Source organism: Chroicocephalus ridibundus, chromosome 8 (assembly GCF_963924245.1).
Source record: "Chroicocephalus ridibundus chromosome 8, bChrRid1.1, whole genome shotgun sequence".
Lineage (NCBI taxonomy): Eukaryota > Metazoa > Chordata > Aves > Charadriiformes > Laridae > Chroicocephalus > Chroicocephalus ridibundus.
In genome coordinates, this window is record NC_086291.1 from 50,294,488 (window position 1) to 50,318,590 (window position 24,103).

The 24,103-nt window shown below is 42.3% G+C and overlaps 1 protein-coding gene across 1 annotated transcript; it reads right to left on the reverse strand.

Annotated features, from left to right (window-relative positions):
- Positions 1 to 4,472: 4,472 nt before the first annotated feature.
- LCMT1 (leucine carboxyl methyltransferase 1) lies at positions 4,473 to 23,965 on the reverse strand. Its single transcript, XM_063344484.1, has 11 exons — positions 23,812 to 23,965; positions 22,525 to 22,616; positions 21,798 to 21,919; positions 20,156 to 20,232; positions 19,415 to 19,476; positions 12,638 to 12,740; positions 10,649 to 10,769; positions 9,772 to 9,873; positions 9,263 to 9,354; positions 7,137 to 7,234; positions 4,473 to 5,409 (listed from the first exon to the last, which is right to left on the reverse strand). Exons 1-11 carry the CDS (start codon positions 23,907 to 23,909, stop codon positions 5,387 to 5,389), a joined length of 990 nt encoding a protein of 329 aa, XP_063200554.1. The 5' UTR covers positions 23,910 to 23,965; the 3' UTR covers positions 4,473 to 5,386.
- Between the last annotated feature and the right edge of the window lie 138 nt (positions 23,966 to 24,103).

Below are 24,103 nucleotides of genomic sequence, written 5' to 3' on the forward strand. Positions count from 1 at the left end.
TTCATTGCACTGTCAGCATCAATAACCCAGTCCAAAGGCTGGGATGGGAGCAGAAGCCAGAGGCAGAGAGTCACCGTGCAGCTCAAAGGAGCCACCGCCGCCAAGCAGAGTCACCCAAACCACAGCAAGCAGCAGCAGAAGGCAAAGGCCACCTCTCCCGCCTAGAAAACGTTCCTCAGCCTTTTCCAGCTAGTGGCTTTCCAGCCGAGTAGCATTGTTTCAGCAGCACCATGCACTCTCCAAACCCAAATATTCCCTGAAGAGAGGTGAAAGATCTATTTTCATTAGCATAATCATGAGAGCTAGACTGCCCACACCCATCCTTCCCCCTGCAAGCTCCTGAGGTATCACAAATTCCTTTGATCCTGTTGTAACCCTGAAGCACGAGGTGACCTACTTTCTTCACCACTGCTGGCAACCGAGCGAGAAGAGACTCTGGAAGAGTTCTTGCAGGAATGATTTCCCTTCTCCTCGCTGCAAGATGGAAAGTCAGACCCATCCAGACGGAGACGGAACAGGGCACCATCGTGCCTTTCATCCCACGGCACCAGCTCTGCTCCCGTGCCACGTTCTTCAGCGCTTCCCTCAGGCGAACAAATTATACCAGAGCCTAAAATAGAAATCGATGAGCAGAAATTCCACCAATACCTGCCTCATGCTAGCAGGGACAGCATTTCCCAACACAGAGAGGATTAAACTACGACAAAGAAAAAAAAGGCATCAGAAAATACTGACTGATAGACTGCAGGACCATCTCCCGTAGTGAGCTGTATTTAAAGCCCATTTGTATGAAAAACGCAACAGCTCAGTGGCCGCACCTTAGATGTTGACCAGTTCACAGGGAACGGATTTGTTTGTTCCAAGCGCAGGTAGGACCTCAGCTTGGCTCCCGCTCATAAAGATGTGTTACAAGAGGCTCAAGGGATGTCTCGCCAAAATTAAATTGATAGCGGAGATGAGACTTTTATATTACTACGTATTCGTTCATTTTATTCAAAAGAAATCAGCAGGATAGTCCCGCTGCCACGGAGCAAGCATTAGTCACTGCACAAGATGACTCCTGCAGTGCAGAGGATGTTACAGGGATTTCACTTTGTTGGTGGGTTTTTGGTATTTTTTTTTTTTTTTTTTAAATGCCTGATTCTTACTAACAGAGATATTAACTGTCAGGTAACCTGTCAAACTTAGCTATGAGCATACTTGTGACACTTACACATCATCTCCGTTTCCCCCATCTTCATATTTAAGCAACCTTTGACTCAGCTATTTCAGGTACTTTTTTGCTCATTAATCCAAATCGAGGGGTTTTTCAGGACAGACGGCATCTCTCACCGGGTGCTGGTGCAGCACCCAACACGGGTAATGCTAATGCCAGCAAGTCAGATAAGAGCCGTCTGCGGATGGAGATCAAGGAGCAGAACATCAAAGAGCACTGCAGGCAGAATCAGATATCTCGTCAAAGCCGTACCAAGGAGTCTCCGATACTGAGAGGTTAGTCATCCATTAATAAGTACTTCATAAACCACAAGGAGGGAAACTGCATCTGTATGAATACACAAGAAAGCAGGAACTAGCTTTTATATACGCTAGAATGGGAATTTTGAGAGGTCATCAGAGAGATTCATGGGGAGCCAGGTATGCGATGAGGCTGGAAGGGAAGCGAGATCCGAGTCCCGGCCGCTGGAGAGCAATGGCACTCAGCCACCTCCACACGTGGTTCCAAAAGGATCCCCTGCCAGCCCATCCGCAGGGACGCAGACCTAACGCGGCTCGTTTCCAAATGATGGAAACGCCTCTGTGACAGGGTTAATGCACGCTGTGAGGATCGAGCAGGTATAACCCTGCTCCCAAACAACACCGATTCTGCCGATTAAATAAAAGCATCCGATTCCATTATCTCAGTTCACCTGAAGGAAAAGGAATCTCAAACACAGCACCAGCTGGTAGAACAACAGGTCCTGGCTCAACCACATTCCCCGAGTGCTACAATCCACTCTGAAGGTGGAAGAAGTGAAACATTTACTGTTGTCCGTCTCAGGAGCACCCTACTGTTTCTTCAAGATGGAAGCAACCCAATGAAGTGCCCAATCTCTCATCATGCTTTCATAAAATCACGTCTTTGATCTAGCAAATGAGTTTGCAAGAGAGTGCACACCCCACAGGAGCAAAGCTCCCATGTGAGTCAGAGCATCTGTAGGTGGGAGGCCCTCATCGGCTGTAAGCTCATTAAAAGCAAGAAAAGCAACTTAATGGTCCACAGCACGATCCAAGACGCAGTAGTGATGAAGTCCAAGAAAGTCTGAAGATGGCAGCATCCAAATAAAAGACTTACCAGGATTTAGGCTTGGGAAAATAGCCTTTGGGGGAAGGAAAAGGGCTGGGTGGGGGTGAAGGGGCATGAAGACAAGCACCTCAGAATCCCAGCTGAAATACACAGCTGTAATATAGCAGTTCTTTTGGAAAGGTATTTAATTTCTCCTCAAATGTAGAACAACAACAAAGAAAAAGAAAACCCAAACAAACCAAACCCCAACAACAACCCAGTCCAAACAAGCCGTCAGGTGAAGAGATCATGTGTTATAAAGCCATCACAGCTTCAGACAACTCAAGACATGGACTAGCAAAGAAAGACAGATCAGGGCTAAATATATTTTCAGAGTAACTGCGCTTTAAGTACCTACAGCCAAGCTTCTGGGCAGCGTGAAACTGTGCTAGCAGAACTGACAAGTCAACTTTCGCTCGACTGTGGCTCAGTCAGTAGAATCAGACCCATCTTTCCCCCAGAGCTTCGGCCGGTTTCATGGACAGCACATCCATAATAAAAACCTGCTGTTCCCACCCAGTGACTAACAGCAAAAGAGGAGAAAAAACATGCTGCAAATATAGCAGAACTGACTGAGATTCTTGAGTTGTTTCACCTTTTCTCAAGCCCCTGTCTCAGCCCAGGGAGAGACGGGTGCCATTCTGTCAGTGGCACATTAAAGTTCACAAGCCCCGTCAGCCGCCAGGCTCTGCCTCCTAAACAAAAGCAGGACAGTCCAGAGGGAGGACCAAGGCACATTCCTGTAAGGAACTTTTTCAGCTTTTATGCTCTGAATAGGGACTGCAGATACAAATCTGCACCGGCAGTTTCAAATGTAGTTTTATCCATATAATTTTGCCCTTGTGACCCTGATACTCTTGTCTTCTGGCGGTTACCAGTGAGTTGTCTTTACTCCAACCTAAAGTTCCGGATCTTTAGAGGTGAGTTTCTTGCACTGACTTTCCGAAGGAGCAGGCACCCAGAAAGCAGCTGCGTACTGGTATTCTGGTTTATGCCAGCCAAATATCTGCTCTTTCCACAGCTACACAGGTTAACTCAGGAGAAACCGTACGCTGAAGATGGGCAAGGAGGCATGACGCTTTTATCTTCTTCCAGGTCTCTGGCATAAATGCTCTGTTTAGCTAAGCAGTAAGTTTGGAGGACTCAGAGGTCTAATTAAGACAAATTCATAGATCCATGTTGAATTTAGCTCCTTGGGTTCATGTCAGGGTAAGACAGAGCAACTATGGGAATGAAAAATATTCAAAAACTCTAACAGCGTGAAACCAGAAGGCAAAACCCAGAAGCTGCAGGCCATTAAATACGGCGGGCTAATTGCCCCTGCTTCCCAAAAAGCCGAAAGGCTCATCAGCAAGTCCACCTCCCATCCTAGACAGCAGGCAACCGCCGTGAGGAACCAGCCAGTGACAAACCCTACAGCCCCCGGTTACAGCTGCCGTGCTCAAGAAGGAGCTTTGATGGTAAGGTGAAAAAATAAGAAGTACCCTTATGGTCTCCTGCATCTGCAGAGAGAAACGGTGAACACTAACACAGACACAGCTTCCCATGCCTCTTAATAGAAGAGGGGTACAGATAAGCCCAAACATCTAAAACGTGCAGGCATAAGCATACCATTGATATTGTTATCTAGGAAGCAAAGGTTATAAGCTCCTTTCATAATTGCACAGTCCATCCCTTCCCTTTGGGAGCAGAGAGTTTATGCGAACGGTTTGCAAAGACCGAGCAGAGCATTAACCAAATGTTGTATTTCTGTGCCTTGTCATTTAAGAAATCAGCTTGACACAACATAACAGGAGGTGGCCTGTAGCTATCGGCAACTAAAACTGAGAGAGGTGGGCAGTGAAGGGAAGGCCGCTTCTTTTTACCACTTCTGTTCTTCTGAAATTATGACTGTCACTTCTAAGAACTGATTACTACTTCTGGTATCTCAAAAGTCTCTTTCTTTATATCTCCAGTCCAAGCCCATGTCAACTATTTCCAAAGAAAGCAATACTTACAGTACAGAGTCACACGCAGTATAAAAATGGTTGCTTATGCTTGCAACTGCTTTAAAAAATACTCTGGGTGAGGCATTTGGTGAGAGAGGAAAAACTTAGTAGCTAGATCAGATATAAATAGGTCATTTCTAATGAGTAAGATACCAGTCAAATTATAAATACTAAACATTTATTATTTTTCTCATAGGAAGGTTGCAAGATTCAATTTCAAACAACAGGGCAAGGTCTTTTGTTGCTGTTGGGATTTTGTTTCTTTCTTTTAAGGGGAAAGAAAGAAGAATGAGAAACTGGTGTAAAAGATACTACCAGAAGCAGTGCAAATTTAGGTTAATTTCTTTCTTACCTTTACAATCCCAGAGCTGAACTGCCAAGCTTAGCCCTTCCCAGTTAAATAAAGTCTGCTTTAACATCATCCAGTTTCTTGTACACCACTGAACAAGTACCACGTCCCCCCTTCTTCTTTCACCCTTCCCCTGTAATAACATACCTACTATAGTGACAGCCTTGTAGCAATGGTAAAAGCCAGGTAAAAGCCAACATGCTGACACTTCATAAAATTTAACCTGAACAGAACGAAAATTAAAAGATTTAACCTTCATGAACAGTTGCGCACAGTGCAGGGACACCCAATAATGCAGCTCACCAGCATGGACCTTCCAGCTTCCTGTCACAAATACATTTTACATATCCACAAAAGGACAAAAGGGGGAAATCATATAATCCAAGAACGCTTCACTTTCAGTTTTAAACTAAGGAAGGCAAGGTTTTAAACAAGAATTACTGACATCTTATGAAAGTCCATCATTATATGTATCTGGGAACGGGAGGCGAGTCTTGCCTTATAACAATTGCTCACAGTGGGCACAAGAGATTCATTAAAACTACGAAAACCCAAAAAGGACAGTCGACATCAGCAGCACCCAGCGCTTCCTCTGCTGGCGCCACTTACACAGATGCACAGGCTGAAGTTGGCACATGCAAAGTCCCATCATTTCTGTGATCTTGTCTCGAGTAGAAGGCAGCCCCCGTGGCTTCTGGGCCCACGGCTTCCCCTCCAGTAAATACATTAGAACGTGATGTTTGCAAGACCTATTTGAAAAGAAAGAGAGGCGGGAGTGAGAAACAAGCGTTTATTCTTATACTACCTGTACTACACTACTATTAGAAGAGTTAGACATAGGAAGAAGGATGCCCTGATAATATTTTTTTTTTTTTTTTTTTTGAACTTTAACGTAAAGGATTTAGTGTCGGGAAAGGAAATTAGGAAACAGGTTGATCTATACTTTTTTAACCCTTTTTTGAGTGTGATGCAGCAATTAATTTGAACAAGCCAATCTGAAGGAGCGCTGAAGTTATTCATGGCAGAAGGAACAACACAGAGGCTGCTGCTGAACTAAGGGTCTGCCCATGAAATTATAAAGTGAAAGCTGGGGAAAGTACCATTGGTGAGGGCAGCAAATTCACGCTGCATAAAGAAAGCTTGCTTTATAGTACAGCATATCCATGCATTATACATTTGATTATCTCTTCTGGGATTTGTCTTTTTTGACTTCTAAGATACGCTGCATCACTTAACCTCAGTACCCAAAACTGTCCTAACTACTTCTCTAATCACAGCAAAGAACAATGCTGAAGATCCCAGGAATACTGACTACTGTGAATAGGTGAATGAATAGGTGAACTTTTCGGCTTCAGCTCCTGTAGAAATAAGTTCTGTATTACACTCTTCCCTTTTTAGCCTTAAGAAATCAAATGGAAAAATGTGAGTTTCTGCAGCTCAAAACTGTCGAAGCTGCAGGATTCAGGTCAGCAGCCAGCCCAAGCTGGCAGCTCTGTTACAGCAGCAACAGGGTATTGAAGATCCAGCTTTACCAGCTCCATCCAATGCTTTGCTACTCAGTCTGGCTGAAATACACGCACAACTTCAGATTCACGTCTGCTAAGGCACAGCAAATAAAATTTGTTCTTGAATACTGCTTTGTCAGGAGCAAGGGAAGGGCAGAGAGGGAGAAGGGGAGGAAAAAGATAAACTGGCAGCCAGAGAAATATTCTGGAAAGACTAAAGTCCCTGAAATTGCAGACAGAAAACGAGACAAACTGTGTCTGCAACAGAGTTGTCTAATTCGGACAAATACTAGCTGTAGACATCCATCCCTTCACCCAAACCACAATTCTTTTGATTTTATTATTTCTAAAGCAGCAGCAACATACATTATGCTACATAAAGCATAAATCAAGTCTCTCTGTTTCAAAGAAATTCCAGTCTAGGAGAGACAGAACTTTAAAAACAAAAGCAACATTTAAAAGAGTTAACTTCAGCCCCCAGGAGAAAGCAGTGTGGAAAACTTACGTCTCAGATGGATGTAAATGGGGACAGTGCAGAAGACTGGGCTAAGTAATACAGATTTATTTTTGTGTTTATGTTGTCAGGACACTGTGATTTCATATACTGTGTGCCCATATGGCACTTCACATGCATAGGATTTGTAAACCTTTCAATTAGCACTGATAGTATAAGACAGGCAGTTATTTAAAGTAACCCATACGGCATCTTTCAGTGTAAAAATTCTAACTTCCCTGTACTGGACAGGCTTCTTGTTGGGCAATTCAGATGCCTATACAAACCCTCAAAAGGCTGTGGAGAAACAGTCACGAGACCCCACCGGGGAGGTGTTCACAGCCCCAGCAACGACAGAGAAGCACACCCCACTCCTGCGACAGGATACTTCTACCATACACCTGGTGTACGTAGTTCCAGTCTTTCCACATAAGATTTTAATGTAAAGGGTCACCTCCTAGATGTTGGAGAACATTACCCAGATTGCTGCTGTCCTTTGAAGCCCAGCAGATGCAGTAGTGCTGCATTAGTTGTTCAAACAGCTCCTTCTCATCTAGGAATTCAAGTCCTTCTATTCTGTAGGAATAAAATAAAAATTGTGATTCAAGCTGGAGTCTCAGTACAGTTTTTGATGTACTCTTCTTCACTCCATAGGAGTGAAAACTACAGCCAGTAAGGTAGTTTACTTTTCTAGTAAATTAATACAGGTATTTGTCCATAATGAAGATACCACCACTGCTCCTAGCCTTTGTTGTCAATGTATGAAACAAGTGACCCACAAGACGTTTTCATCTTCTCATCCCCGGAATTTCATGTTCCAGGACTAACCTGTGTAACTTCTCACAAATACCAGTATTGCTCTTCAAACCCTCTTACTGCACGTATCTGGTCTTGCTAGATTTACGTAGACACAATAGTACAGCCTGAAGGAAGTACAGCTGGAAGGAGATTTATCTTTATCAAAGGGTTACAGTGAACAGTTGAAGACAGTATTTTCTCCAGACCATATTACGTCTTGGAAGAGTGATGGGTACAGACCATATTATGTCTTGGAAGAGTGATGGGTACACCAGTGCAGCTTCTAACAACTCTCTCACATGAGCTCATGATGAAGCACAAACCAAATGGTACCTATAAGACCTGAGGATTCTTTTTCCTAAAATGGTTCCTACCTAGGATTCTTAAAGTAAGATCTTTGAATATCTTCCGCCAAAACAAATGGGGAGAACTCCTCCCAAGCCGTGCTTGCTTTAAAAAGTTTAACCTGGCACATTCCTCTCCCTCACTCTAGGAGTGTTTATTTTCCATGCTAAACATTTGGAAGGGCTGCTACTGAGGATCAAAAGGGGCTGAGGGGTAAAAGTTCCTAAATACACTCACAGAACGTGCAAGCGCTGCAGAAGAACACTTTTGTAAAGATTTTTGTAAATCGAAAGCATTATTTTCCTCATTAATACCGAAGGACAGAGTTTATGTAACCCATTTCTTGGCATTTGGAACAAGTGGAAGGAGCCGAACAGACCTAAGGTAGTCAAAAATGCTGCAAAAAAAGTACATGCTACGTCTCTCCACAAGTGCCATATGGCACAATCACAGTCATCGTTCCTATTTAAACAACCTATGATTTTCAGCCTCACCTGTTCAGTTCCACGGTTTGAGAAATCCCCATATGTGAATACTTATTTTGACCAAGGTAACTTGTTCGGCTAATTCAAACTATAGTTACTGAATGACTCATAGCAATTCACACTTCATATTATATACTTAAGAAGTTACTCATTAAAAAGAGGTTCCCCCTTTTTAGCTTTTCTTTAATGCAAAAATAATTTAACAAATTCCATGCAGATTACTGACTGTTATAACAGCCTTTGGTTATAGCCTCTATGTACTAAGCTCTGTCTACAGACCCAGCAGTCTAATCATGAACACGGTATGAATGGAAGATGCGTCCATCCGTTGAGACAGAGTCACCCCAGGCTGTTGGGCACACCTCTCCTCTCTCCCCTTCTTTGCTTGCACAGTACAAGAGGTCATAGCGCTAAATGACTGCCCTGCCTTGGCTCATTACCTAAATATGCTGCCAAGGAAGAGGGGAGGGAAGATCAGGACTGGCCATTTTCCACCCACTTGTAATAAAAAAGTAATCCTACCTAGGCCCACCAGACTGGAGCAAACACCTGGATGTCATCTCCCTCGGGGATGTGAAAAGTGGCTGCCTGTTCTGAGTGTATTTTAGGACTCCCCTCCACTCATCTAGTGTTGCGGAGGCTGGACGTTCACAAGTAACATCTCAGGTACTAGAAAAACTCAACATGGCATTTCTGTAGCATCTTTTGTCTGCAAATTTCTGTCATGAGATGCTTTATATCACACCCACTCTACTTCTGGCAGCAATAACCCCCTGGATCACTAATGTTGCTCCAGGCATTATCCTTAAGGCTCTGGAGAGCTTCGGACTCAGACACATCCTGTCTACCTAGCTTGCATCTGCACACAGCCTCCTCTCGCTCATACTAGGGGATCCCATGTTACATATTGACGTGAACTACCTTGGAAATGGGATCGGAAGACGACTTTTGGCCGCAAGCGAGCTATCAGTAATACCTTTTGACATCAGCCTGTGGCAAAAAGCTGTACACTTTCATCATATCAATGGCATGTGCCGTCTCCCAGCCATTTAACAGCAATCGCTCCTTCTGTAAAATAAACAAGCAGCACAGTTTTCAGAGGACTCGAGGAAAAATACCAGAGAACAGTTTTTCCCCCTCAGGATTTTGTAGGGCCTCTGCTTGACCTGTTCTTTGAAGAGCACTTATACCCTTTTCTAAGCATCTGCTAACCTCTGCACAGAGAGGACAGTGGGCTAGACAGATCCGTGCTCTGATCTGCTGCAGTTTTTGTACAAAACTAAGTGATATCGAAAAACCACGGCATTGATAAAAGGAAACGACTGTAACACGGATAGGAAAGGATTTTGGTGGGTAGCAACCGCCCCACCCCAAACCTGCTTTGGTCACTGTTCTGAGCCTTATAGTGCACACACAGAGGCAGAACTCGTAGACAGGTTAATTAAGTTTAATATGAAACACACCCTGAGCTTTGCATCCCTTTACCTGAGAGTCTAAGGATCTGCAGACTTCCACTCCAGCCAGGTTACACTGTCGTCTCTGCAAGTTCTCAATCATGATCTGTCCAAACCTGTCCGTCATATTCACCTCAGGTAGAGAATGAGACAAAAGTGTTCCCCCTTCCGAAAAGAATGTAATCGCAGTGAAAAGCAGTAACTTGGTTAAACTCTCAAATTGTCGATGTCATAAAACGTACAGGATAACATTTAAGTTTCACATATTCTTACACCAGGTGTCGTCTCCCACTGCCACAACCTCCTCAGCTATCTCACATTCACAAGTTGAGTGTCAGTTTAATAGTGACAATGCCTTTGCAGGCACAGGGACTCTGCACGGGGCACTGAAAACTGACTGCTTTAAATTGTCAGCAGCTCGGTCCAGCTCTCTAGCAGTGATTTACAGCTTAGAAGATCCTGTTAATAATTCCTGGAGCCACCTAGTTCCCCCGAGGCAGCATTTTACAGAGAAGCTAAGTTCACGCTGATGTGATTTTTGCTCCACTTTGTCAGAGAACACAGAGAGGTAATTATGTAATGTTATACACTCATATCCAACATTCAGCGTCATTTCTTTTTTCCTCTGTCTTATCTAAACCAATATTCTATGGTTTTCTCCACATTTGGATTAAGCCTCAGTTCTTTTTGTTCAATATAGTCCAGCAATAGTCTTCCGGAATAGCTACATGTTCTTTACAACGAGCTAACAGATCTGCAAGATGAAACACATTACTAAAGAAATTCAGCAGAAACTGCTGTCTATACAAAACGCTATGGCCCACTCTTATTTTACAAGCAGAACTCCCACTTTTGAGAGTAATTTTTATGACAATAACGCAGGTCTAGAAATGCCATTTTTGTTTTACCTGCTCGTAATTTATAAACATCGCCACTGGAAAAGTGCTTGCTGCCCACTTTAAAAGATTTGCAGATTGCTGCGGTGTCATGTAAACCAGCACACACTCTGCTACCAGAAGCGTTGGCAAACTATAAAACAAAAAACCAAGAGAACTATTTCCAGCAAAAGAACAAGGAAAATCTATAAAGAATTATTAGCGAGCAAGTAGTTTCACGTCCCCAAAAATTCTTAAAAGAGCTACCCTTTTTATGAACTAGACATTTAAGGCTGAATGAAATCACTTCATCAAGTTGACTAGAACCTGGTTTTCTGGCAGTCGACGGGGGACTCCCATGGTTACAAAACAAGAGATATTAGGAAACAATCTCCCCTAAGTCAGCCGTACCATGAACACAGAAGAATGTTTATTCTGCAAGTCTTCTCGGAACTGTCATAGTGTGAACTGAAGTGCACATTAAAATTCATTTTGCAGAAGAATTGTACCCTATATACACAATCCGCAGTCTTTTAGAGATCAGCAAAATTAGGAACAAAATGCAAATTGAAAAAAAATGTTTCCTCTTTAAAAAAGTTCCAAGAATTTTAATTAGACAAATTTGTTCAAGATCTGTAAAACGAGCTTCACATGTCATTATCTAACAAAATGCAATCTATAGGTTGCACATTGCCTCTTCCCCCTCCATCCACAAAAAACCCAAAATAGACATTGACACGAGTGATTTTCCTTAGAATTAAGGAGTTTTAATTGCTAGAATGAACAGGAAAAAGAAAAGTCACTAGAAGCAGGAGAAATTCACAAGGAGCAGCAATGTAGGCAAGCAAGGCAAGATTTCAGAAGATGGAAGTGTAAAGATTTAAATGGCAATTTGATGCATTCTGCTTACCCATATGCTCTCTCCTACCCAGCCAGATAGCCGCTATTTATATATCTTATATTTGAAAGGTATGTCCATCATCCACTCTAAAAACTTAAATCCTGCCCCCTCCAGAAGCCTAACACTTGAACAATAAAATCCCAGATATTAGCTCCAAGAGTTAAGTTCTCAAAGGCCTCCACAGTAATCACTTTACCAAAAGGCCTAGGGAACAATAGAGCTTTAAGAAGAGACAATAGAAAATAATTACAAAGATAAAACTCGGAAATAATTTACCATTGACAGAATTATGCTTCATTTTACCAGCTAAGCTCCCAGAAACCTGGACTCATATAGCCATTATAGTAGGGGTGAACGATGTTCACTGATGTGGGTACTGCCCATCAGTCAGCATTAAAACTAAATGCAACTGAACTAACTCCTAAAAAAAGCAATTTATGACTTTTTGATACATCTCTAGTTTAGATATTTCCCTTGAATAACTTACAATTCTATGAATTAAATTCCAACCAAATCTAAGCAAGGGGTAACTCTTTTAGAAATCTCTAAAAGAGTTAAATTCATGAAGTAGAGAAAGAAAACTCATGTGAGCTCTGAGGCAGAAAATGGCTGCTGTGGGAACGCATCCCCTCCAGGGCAAGGGATGGGGGCGGAAAGCAAGGAGGAATCGCAGCTGCCTGCCCTGCTACAAGAGCTTTAACTTGTGCGAAAGGATCACATACCCCAAAGAGAACCAATCACCAGAAACACATTCACAGAAAGCCAGACTTCATTCCCTCCGGCGTTTTAAGAACAAGAAGCAAATAGTTCTGTAATGTTTGATCTTCTCAGGAATAGGACGAAAGCGCAGTTTGCAGAATAGGCGATGCAAGGAACAACCTTGCTTCAGCCTTGGAACTACCAAGCGGTGACAGCAGTGCCAGCCTGCTCGGCGCAGGGAGGCTGCATGAGGTGTCTGAACAATTCCTTCTGCTCCAAGGGCTCAGGAAAAGGTAACCATGGAAATAGCATAATGAGCACTGGGTGCAGATACCGTATGCCCGAGCCTGACTTTACTCTCACCAGTATGCTTCCACAAGCCCTTATTAAAAACAAAAAAAATAATAAAAAAAAAATCTTACTGTGTATCCAGGTTATGTTTCTTTAGCTTTTCCTCCAGATCTGATGAGAACCGGAGATCTGCTCCTACTAAGGAATATCGACTGGAGTCTAGGCTGTGAGAATCTGCAAGTTTAAAATTGAGAGACTAACGGTTACAAATAAGAGGGATGCTGAAATTATAACTTAAACAAAAATACATGGGGACATATGAATTTTAAGTCAAAGGTTGTTCTGTTATACCTAACAATTAACTGCAAACTCTTCTTTTTAAAACATTAATTCCCCTTATACCTGACTGCTGTGGTTTACAGGTGGTGATATATTAACATCAGACTCCGCAACAAGCCTAATCTTTCACTCTGCAGCCACTCTAATGCAGATAGGTTATCCCATCCGTTACCATGGTTTCAAGGAATGCAGAGAGAAGAAAAAATGCAAAGATTAAAGGCAGGGTTTTTCTCTTTTGTTTATAGAGTCTTTTTAGATAACCCAATGTATGTACATAAGTACATGAAAAAATACATCCATTTCTGAAAAACTAATTTAAGAGTAACAGTGTTCCAAAATATTAACAATACATATAGCCATACAAATTAACAATACATATAGCTATATAATATATATGCGTGTGTGTACATATATATGTGACACAGATTTAGGGACCAAAAAAAGTTATCATTTAGCCTTTTCGTATGATCTAGCAATGGTATTTGGGCATGGAGTCAAATTAGAAAAAGTATTCCAAGGAACAAATTCTCATCCTGGGATAGAACAGGCAGCAAGCTCCTGTAAACGCTTTCCAACATGAAGGAGGAACTAATACTAAAGTCAAAAGACCCTCTTCCATACTAGCAAAAACTGTAAGGAAGCCAGCAGCAACAGCAGCATCTTGCTATCAATAATTCTGACAACCAGTTGCAATCAATTCCACCAGATGAGCCCAGTCCCCATAGAAAGCCCTTTACAAGTGCAGTATCAAACCCACTTAAAGACTTAAAAGTTCTGTGGGAATCCATCAGGTTGCTCTTTTGCACTTTAGCTTTACTCCAGTGAAGTCATTAGGACAGAATAGCACATAATTTTCCCCTCTTACCATATGAGCGCGAGGGAGCAAGCAGTAAAATAAGTAAAAACAGCGGTGAAAAAAACCAAACAACCCAACCCCAGAGTGAGAGTTTAAAGTGGCCTCGTAATGGCCAGTCCCTATCTGTCTGCCGGAGCAAGCTCTGGCACAGCTCCATTCGGAATCCTGCTGAGGACAGACACGGCTTCTACACGGTAAAATGGGAGCAAATGTCAAGAGCCAGGTGAAGAGGGAAAGAGAAGCCAAGTGGCTGAAGAGACAGGATGAAAGGGGTTTTTCCGTTTCAGGAAGGGAAAAAAAAAAAAGGCAATCTATTAAATTAAGTAGTGCTTCAAACATTCTGGAATATGTATCTCCATTTAGTTTTCTAGTGACCAACTGTTTGAAAACGGCACGAGCGACAACAGCCGTCTTTGCAGCAGTATTTCTGATCAGATAGAGAAACCAGAACACTTCATATAGAGAGTTACAGGGGAGAAAAAAAAAAAAAAAAAAAGAAAAGTTGTGCGGCAAATGATTCAACATTTTGAGTCAAGGCTTTTTTCCATGTGCATGTTCTGTAATAGCTTTACTACTTCCCACACCCTTCTATTTAAGTTATGATATCAAGGCCATGATAATGGCATCAAGAAAAGCCACACAGAAAAACGCACCACACGGAGGAAAGTATTTATACAGCGATTGGTTTGCTGTCCGGAGATACAGCACCGTAAGCATCAGTCACCACAATTAGTATGAAATTAATGCAATCTTCTTGTCCAGCTTCATTGACTTGGACATACTGCTATGTTAATTATAACCAGAAATAAACTACAAAAGTTTTTTTTAAGTGATCCAGTAATGGAAGCAGTACAAAAACTTCAGAGGCGGAAGTAAATGTCTCTTGCTCACATCATGTTGATTCAAGCATTTTTACTAGCAAAGAGCAGGAAAGGGCAAAACCTCTCAAACTCCAGGTTAGAAAACTGCCCTTCAAAAAACGGTTCAAATTTCAGCAATCAAAATGACTAACGTCGGTGTTAATAAGCCTGTATACACACGAACAAACCCCACAGAGTTGCTGTTATGCCTTAAGACGGCGGGAGCGGGGATGGCCAAAGGCAGCGGCCTAGGTGACCAGTATGGTTAGTTTTGGAGATGTGGGTTGGGGACAAGTGAAAATAAACAGCCACATAGGCGTAGCCTGGGTATGCCAAGTTATCTATTGGAGAAAAACCCAAACACCAAACTAGAACAGGTTTCTTTAAGGGTGATTTGGCTCAGTGGAAATATTCTTTAAACCCTAAAGCCAAGAATACTTAATGCCTTAATACAGGACTCCTTGCTGCAGGAACTTTTAAAAGGCAGAGAAAGCTGATGAGGAACGGGTTGTCTCTTCAAAAGCCTTTTACTCCAAACGCAATCACTTGACTTCCATTTCCAGTATCGGGGCCGTCTGGTTCTCCCTTCTTTGGTCCATTCAAACAGAATGTACTTGCTCCTCCACACGTTTTCCTGCCAACTTCCCTCGACTCTCCATTGATGGTTGTTGGCAAACACAACCACAGATAGTACCGAGGCAGAGCCGCACGCGCATTATACACAAGCTGATACAATTGCTAAAAATTGTACGCTTTAAACATATCTGAAAGCACGTCAGTAGATATCGCCATAATTCGTATATTTCAACGTTTATGATCAGTACTTTTCTTCTGAAGGAAATCTTAGGGAAAAATATGAAATCTACACTAGCCAATTTTAAAATTCAAAAAGAGAGGGGAAAGGAAAAAAAAAAGGCAAGAGAAAAGAGTTTAAGCAAAGCCTCTTCCAAACTTTCTTGTAAGATTTTCTGCTAGCTTCCACCTTTGGCCTATGCATGGCATTAAAAAAGTCATTTTACATATAAAGTCAAAGGGATGAAGAGATCATACTTAACTAGGCAAACAACCTCTAGATTTTAAAAATCAGACTGACAACTGCACCATCACCTCACACTGAGGTAAGAGACACTCAGTTATTGCATAATGCAACGGAGAACATTTTGTTCTGGTCATCCCACTTGTCCGTGTATTTTCCACAACTTTTGGCATAGAAGTCACAATACAAGTATTTCAAATTTAGACATCATCACAGAAACCGAACAGTAGCCGGAGTTGCTTATATTTGCCTTTTGACCTCACTGCAATAATTTTTTTTCTTCACAGAAACATTCCACCAGCACGTAAACGCTCTGGTTTATGGTGGCCCTAAGGCACTCACCCGCTACCTCCAGCCCTCTGCTGAAGCAGCGTTATAGAAGCACAGGTGCACAACGCGCAGTGTTTCCCCTGCTACAAGAATTCAGCGTTTTCTTTTTTCGCTCTCTTCTCGGATTAGTGAAACAACTTCCTGGAGGTTTTCCAAGAGATAGCAGGCCGGATACTATTGACTCAAACAGATTTTATTAGGATTTTCATCCTAAGGTATCTTTGGCATCTTTACAAACCAGCCCATACAACCTATTCTGCCGGCTCAAAGGCGTGATATAGTATTGGACTCGCTCGGGTTGTTTAACTACAACATCAGAACAGGGGACGTGTCAAAACACAAAGAAATTTAATTTGTCTTGCAAGCGCAGGATCATCCCCGACACAAGGCATGCAGGTCACCAAGACAGCAACACTCCTGACGTCTGCCTTGGATCACAAGCAAGTTCGGAAACGTAAGGAAAAAGAAGTGAAAACAACCAAGTCCCAAAGCTGGACTAGACAGGGCCTGAAAGTGTATGAGCGGCACTGAAAGGTAATAGTTCACTGAAGTGTAATTTGCACTCGCAAGGTAGCAAAGGTGGAGCACTAACTTCCTAACACCAGCAAGTGCATCATAAACCAGATAGTGCCACTGAACTTTGAAAACAATTTAACCTGATATTGCCACAGCAATGTCAAATTACTGCACAAATTCACGGCTTTCCCCTGGAGACCTAACATTCCCTAGGAAACGACAAAGCTGTTCAATGACGAGTGTCATCTTGCCGCATTCAAGGGCAGAGGCCACAAATATCTATACTTGAATCACAAGCCATGCTGTCATTGCTTTGTATAAAGTGCAAGGAGAAAGCAGATGTTGCCCTGAAGCCGATAAAATTGTCTATTAGCACTAGTTACATGAAATGAAAACATTCAGTGTGAGAAGAAAAGCAGTAAGAGAACAAGAGTCATATGAATCGATATTACAACAACCCAAAAAATCAAATTCCAAAGCATATAAGCAAATTATTCCTGGTATACATGAGACAGCAGCGTGGAACTGATTTGGGGGGGACAGGATGGGACAACCTTCCACCACAAGATTCTAAAATCCTAATCCGTATCTTCACATGGAAAAATCACAAAAATGCTGCTTCATTATGCCCCACTACAATCCCTATGCCAGGTGGTATTCCCGGAATATTGCATTAGTCTAACAGCTGTATCAGGTGAGACCAAAGGAGCCCCTAGTATGGTATCCCGCCTCGCACAGATGCCAACAGCTACCTAGGGAAAAGGCAAAGAGAGGGCAAATAGGTACTACTACTAATACTAGCATCTATGTTGTTTCCCATCTTTTTTTCTAAGAATGCTTAAATTTGATTTGGATTTCTGGACCATTACTGTGCCAATTTTTTAATATATCTATATATTATAATACCCAGATCTTGTACGCAGGCAGCAATGATCAGCCAGAAGCCTATCATTGACATGTGAGGCACACACTACTTTTTCTCCCCACGTGCATCACTTTACCACTCTGAAGAGTGTGGACTTGCCAACAAGCTGCCACTTACTAGTCACTCTATTTTCCCAATCATTTCTTAGTGTTGAACAACAATATATCCTTAAGCACAAATCTCCATCTCCCTCCATAATGAAAATTAGCAACATACGCCTGCCCTCCATACCCAGCTGTTTATCCATATGAGAACCATTCCTTCCCCCAACAACAACCACGCAATTTCTTTGGCAAACTTTGTGAAGGGACACTGTCAAAACACATTTTTTAAATTCAAGCACTGTATTAATTGGATGTCCTTTTCCAGTATACCTGTTGACTCCTATGAGAACTCCAATAGGTTTGTGAGGTATAAGTTACCTTTACAAAAGCCATACTGACTCTTTCTCAACAAATTATATTATCCCTTTGTTCCACTAAGTCTGTCTGTTAGAGTTTCTACTAATTTGATGTAGGACTAACATTAGACCTACTGGTTCGTAGTTCCCTGGATTTCTCCTGGAGCCCATCTGAGTCACAGCCACCACCTTCCAGTTCTCAGGTACTAAGACAGTTTTAAAATGAGAGGGCATACACCACTTAGTAGCTGAGCGAGTTCATTGTCAAGGTCCCTCAGATCTGTAAGAAGTCTCTATTCATCTGACTGCTTGATTTGCCTGCTTAGTCCACAGCCTCTTCTGATGGCAATTCCACATGAAGCACTGCCATCAATATGTCCTTAAATGAGAGTTCCCACACGAATTTCTGCCAAACTGACCCGTGGTTAACGAGTGCCAGTTCAAACTGGGGTGCCACAATAGACTTCCACCATCTCCAAATACCTGGACCTTATGCTACAGCCCAAAGAGCGCAGTGCAGCAGAGCCTACATCAGCCAGGTTACAGTAAAATGGCTACTCTAAAATATTTAAAATGCAGCACTTAGAACAAAAGAAACAGCTTTAGAGAAATGACACCTAAAACGTTGTCAAGTTAAGACCCTTCAGACCCTCTAATACGCAGCAACAAAATGTGCATAATATGCATAAACATACACAATCAAATCAACGTGTGGCAGTACTCTGATCCGAGTTAAAGCACTAAAAGAGCCTTGGGCTGAAGTACCCACACCTTGCCATTGGCAGCACGAAGACAACTCCTCACTCTTGCTCCTCTTCCTCACTCTTTGGAGGCCCTTTGAAGCCCTCCAGAGCCTCAGCTAGAATCGTGCTTATTAAAAGCACCCGTACATGTAATCACACCAGGGAACACAAAACACTGCTAGCTCTGGTTTAGAGTCACATCTGATAACACAAATTAGTTGGTATCGTAGATGCAGATAATTACTGTTCCTCGGAAAGGGTCCAAAGCACCTACTATAGTGCAGTATCTGCTATTCAGGCACAGAAAACATTACTCAACAGAACCCAGTTTTTTTCCCCACAAATAAAGAGGTTTTCACGCTACAGTCCTGACACAAACATAGCTATAAGCCAAGACAGTACAACCACACGACACCACCTGAATCTAATATCCTCTTAATACTAAATACTAACAAATGGCACTGGATCCTGCAAATGGGCTTTGCAGGCTGTATTTCTTCCGTGAAGACTCCGCTAAATGTAAAGACTTGTGCTTTTAACAAGACAGAAAGAAGAGAGAGAAAAGCACTCAATAGCTATTTTTATCCAGTGCATATGACTATCAGTAGCATTCTTCCTTTTCTGAGAACGAAAACGTAACTTAAGCTACATACGAGAGAAAAAGAAAAAAACCCAACAACTTTCTGGCAGAATAAAACCACTTCAAGAGAAGACATTTCTAACATGACACAGAACAAATGGGCAGGAGTCTGTAAGAGAAGAAAAAAGCCTCTTTTTCCTCCCAATTCTCTGTCCAAACAGCATTTCAAACATTAAAAGCCTGCCCACATAGCAGAACAAAATGATCAGAAAAGTTTTAAAAGTGCTGCAGTACATCGCTGACTTATTTTTAAGATGACTCACCTATTAGAAGAGAGTCCCCTGAATGGGATTCCATAATTGGTTTTGACAGGGGAGGTTTTGATCTGTGGGAAGAAGGAAGAAGCGTTTCTGAGCAGTTAAGCTTGTTTAACAGTGTGCTTACAGTTTTCTTTTTTTTTTTTAACATACATATATATATATATCTCTCTCCACACGTGTGTGTATTAAAAACAGACAAGAGAATACCTCTGCCCTCTGCTGGAAATAAAAACGTTTGCAAGTTAGACTTATTACTAAGTTTTATCCCCAATGAGCCTTAAGTTTTGGGGGAATCTTTCAAGAAAAATCCAGACACTCTCTTCAGGTATCCTCTATAAGCCTCAATGTGTTAATTCAAACAGAATATTCACGTGTAGTACCAGCTATCCTACCTCGCTAACCGAACATACAAGTCTGGGAATTTATTATTGTCTTCAACAGTAAGAGAAGACGACTTCATCGCCTCTCATCATCATCGTGAGGCTTCCCCTGCCCATTATATTTTACATAATTAAGAGTAAGTCTGCTTGCCTCCCTAAAGCTTCCACGTATCAACTTCTCCAATTTGGGACAGTGGCTGCACAGTCCCATGCATGACTTGCCTGCACAATGAAACCTTTATTCTAAGTCCTAGCGCGTAAAGAGTTTCTCAGAAGAGAGATGAAATAACCGTAGCTTGCAATTCATGACATTTTGCTGAATTACATTCAGTTTCACATAGCTACGCATAAGCGCTATACTTACTTGATATTATGTATTTTTCTTGCAACTATCATCGGAAAATCCACTTCAAAATATTTTCTAGGGAGAAGATTTTCATCCTGAGAATTGGAGTAAGACTCTAGAATTAGGGACGTTCGAGTTTCACATGCACATGACAAGAAGATAAAGCCTTAAGTCCTAAACAGTTTTGTGTTAGTTTACATTGGCATTTGTAACATCAGCATAACTTAATGTCCCACTGCTTAAAAAATAAACCAAAATAACAAAAGCAGTTGAGAGACATTAGAATGTTCTCTAAGCATTAGGGAAACTCTTCAACATTTTATGTAATACAGCAGTTCTAGACACTAGATCACCAAAACATATATTCCAACAACACATTATCAGGATCTAGAAGGGCACAACGACAGGGAACTATTACGACATTTACAATGTATCTTCAGTATATTCTTCTACGAAGGGAATCAGGAATGTTTTGTGCAGGTTAACACAGAAAGTGACCATATTCCACAATCTGTCTTCAAACGGAGAGCCAGATCACAAGTGCATCAGTGTTCCCCTACTACAAAAAAAGGGGAAAACTTCTTCGCTTCATGTTGCCACTATTTGACACCCTGACAGATAAGCTGTACTAAGTTTCTCCCTATGCAGCAATCCTTTTATGATGGATATATGCTGCTAGTTATAGCCTGTCAACCTCATGAATTTCTGAACAGTAGATTAAATCAGTAGTCAGAACACTGAAGCACTTGGTCAACTGGGTCCCATCTTCTCAATGTTAATTAAACCACACCTGCTCTTCACAAGGAGAAAGAATTGGAGTTACAGGCCCCACCTTAGTTATTAAAATCACTGTTAACAGGAAAGCTAATAAAAATGCGTATCAACAAATTTCATGGGAACATAGATAAGAAAAAGCTTTACATGTTAGAGGAAATTCATTATTTTAGAGGTGGACTTGGCAGTGGTAGGTTAATGGTTGGACTCAATGATCTTAAAGGTCTTCTCCAACCTAAACAATACTACGATTCCATGAATTGTGACCAAGCAAAATGTGACTGGCCTCCTTGGGCTTTCTTCCAGAAACTAAATTTACAAATGTAAACGCTAATGAGAAGACAAGATGACTTAGAGGTGCGTTCACTCAGAATGGTACTATCATATAACATCTGAATAATCTACATTTTTGAGAATGACACATGTGCATACAGACAGACATATATATTTACATATATAAACTCACATTTACATAAATAATTCAGAAACATGTAAATAGTGCCTGTACAATTCTGTACTTTGGTCCCTTATTCCTATTTTAATATAGGATAAAAAAAGTGAAATCTCAAGGCTTAAAGCAGATAGCAAAATGTGGAGTTCAAGCTCTGTTCTTGAAAGCCCACTAGAGGTCAGCTTCATGTCACACTCTTTTTGGTAAAAGCCAGTGAAAACAGGAGCCCCTCCTAGGCACTGAGGTTTAAAGGTACCTAAACTAATTCCAAGCAAGCTGAGAACTGAGGCAGAGCAGCCAGGGCAGTCGGCCTCGCTGCACCCCGCCACCTTCCGCTCCAGAATGCGGGACCGACAAGCCCTCACAGAAAAGTGCTTCAAACGGCCACACAAATCTTTGTCTTCAGCCAAGTTTGTTACTCTCAGCTATCGTTACCTTTAATCTCCAGAACAGGGTATCCATGCCAGCACCAAGATTAACAATTTGACAGTTGCATTCTGTCTTCTTTAGAAAAGCTTGAATCAGATAACTGACTCCATGAACACGAGCATAATAGCCTGTTAGCAAAAAAAAAAGATTGTTTTCAAATATTACTTTAATATAATACTTGTTGTTTAACACTCAGTAAGATTTTTAGGTAGTCTATTTAAAAGATGGTGTGTCTTAGGAAGAATAGTGCATTCTTTTTAAGTTACCTAAGGGGTTTTCGGGTTGTTTTTATTACTAATGAAATATGATGCACTGATAACAGGACTCCTTGGCTAAATAAAAGTATTAGTCAAATTTCACCTCAGACTGAACAGAATAACTCTAACTAGTGTGCACGCTTTTGCAGGGACCAGAGCAAACACACCCTGCTGTCTTGGGTCAAATCAACATTTCTGATTACTCTGTAGAGATTACTGCAAGCTGAGACTCACAGAGACATTCCATTCAGAATAAGAAAGCAAAGGAAAAGAGTTTTGATTTAAAGAATAATACTTAAAAGATCGGCTACAGTACGGAATTATTACTGTGAAGAAAACTTGACTCATTCCTTTACATATTTCCTACAGTCCATATTACCTAGAGGTTTTTTATAGAGAGGTTTTGCCAGGTGCTCTTCAAGACCAGTTAAGAACACTTTCACGCTGCCATCATTCAAGTTCACACACCAACTTACCTCTATTGATTTCAGGTGCTTTTCTCTCTTTGGCTTGTCTCACAAAATACTGGATATAAGGGTCCTTCCAGTAGCCAACACTTACAGCAAACCTGCCCAGCAGAGGGGAAAAAAATAAGACAACTTTTACCCTAAAATATTACTACTCTAAAGTTTATTTTAAAAGATACACAGGCTGAAAAGGTCACTCTCTGACCTGGGTGTGTACACGCAGACAAGGTTTAAAAACCCTGCTGAATTCTCAGAACCATTTCGATTAAGAAGTTACATAAAGTCTAGTAAAAAAATATTGGCTCTTGTCATATTAAACAAGCATCTTTTTAATGGCCTCGGCACTATTTGATGAACTTTTGCAAGCAAATACCCTAATCTCAAATATTTCCTCCTTGAGGACCCAGTAAAGAGGAATTGCTTGTCTAAAGTTCCTCAGACCGCAGACAAAGCATTCCTTACTTCTATACATCATTATCCTATGAGTTGTTTGCACTTATTCCAGAGCTTCTACATATCACTTCAGGGCAGACAACAGTGCTGTTCTATTCTAATAGAGTTTCCTAATTTTACAACCAATTTGAAAAGGTAAACTCTCAAAAACAAACCAAACCACCCCAATAACTTGCTGCAGTAACAAAAGACAGAACAAAAAGCCAGCAATAACAGAAAGCAAATTCACGCCCATGCCCAACAGGGCAAAAGAACCTCATCGCCCTCCCAGCACCCATCCTCCAGAGGGGGTGAGTAAAAAATTCTGAAAAATATTAAGATGGCTTTTTTTCCTCAGACACCCAACATTACTGAAATTGCAGTAAGTATATTTCTAACTGTCGCAGTTTTGTAAACAAACACTTGATTTGACAATTAGGCAGGTGTTTAATAACAGGACCGGGAAAGTTTATGGCAAAGCTGAGGACTAAAGCGGTGGGTCCGAGGGAAAAGCACCTTCAGAGCAAACACTCGCCCTGTCCCAGGGGAGCTCCAACCCTGTTTTGAAGTTTATTCCCGCACATAGAGATGAGTTTTCTACAGACTGTACAGCGCGGGGTGCGCTCCCCGGGCCAGCCAGCCCCTGCAGCCGCTCGGGCCCCGGTGCGGATAAAGGACACCGGCCCCGCCGGCACCGGGGAAAGGACAGGGCTCTCTCCCCTCTCCTCCAGCCCGGCTTCCCAGGAGCCGGCCCGTTCTTCGCCACCTCCCCGCTCGCCCTCATCCCCACCAGCACCGCGGCCCGCTGGGGGGAGACTCCGGAGGAGCCCGCCCCGCCGCTCCCCCCGCACCAGGCACCGCTACCGTTTGCAGACAGACGCGTCCTCGCACGTCCCCCGCACCGCCTCGTCTGCCTCGTCGAGGCCGGTGGCGGAAATCGGTTCGCGGGCGGCGGCCGCCATGGAGTGCGCCAGGCTCGGGCGCCCGCCGCTGCCGCCACCACCCCTGCGGCCCCGCCCCCCACCGCTCCTCATTGGCCAGCCTCCTCCAGGCAACCCGCCAGTGATTGATCCAGGGCCTCGTCCATTCCCACAGCGCCCAATGAGAGAGCGTGGGCTATATCGCCCCGCCCAGGAAACGGTGGCAATGCCGCAAG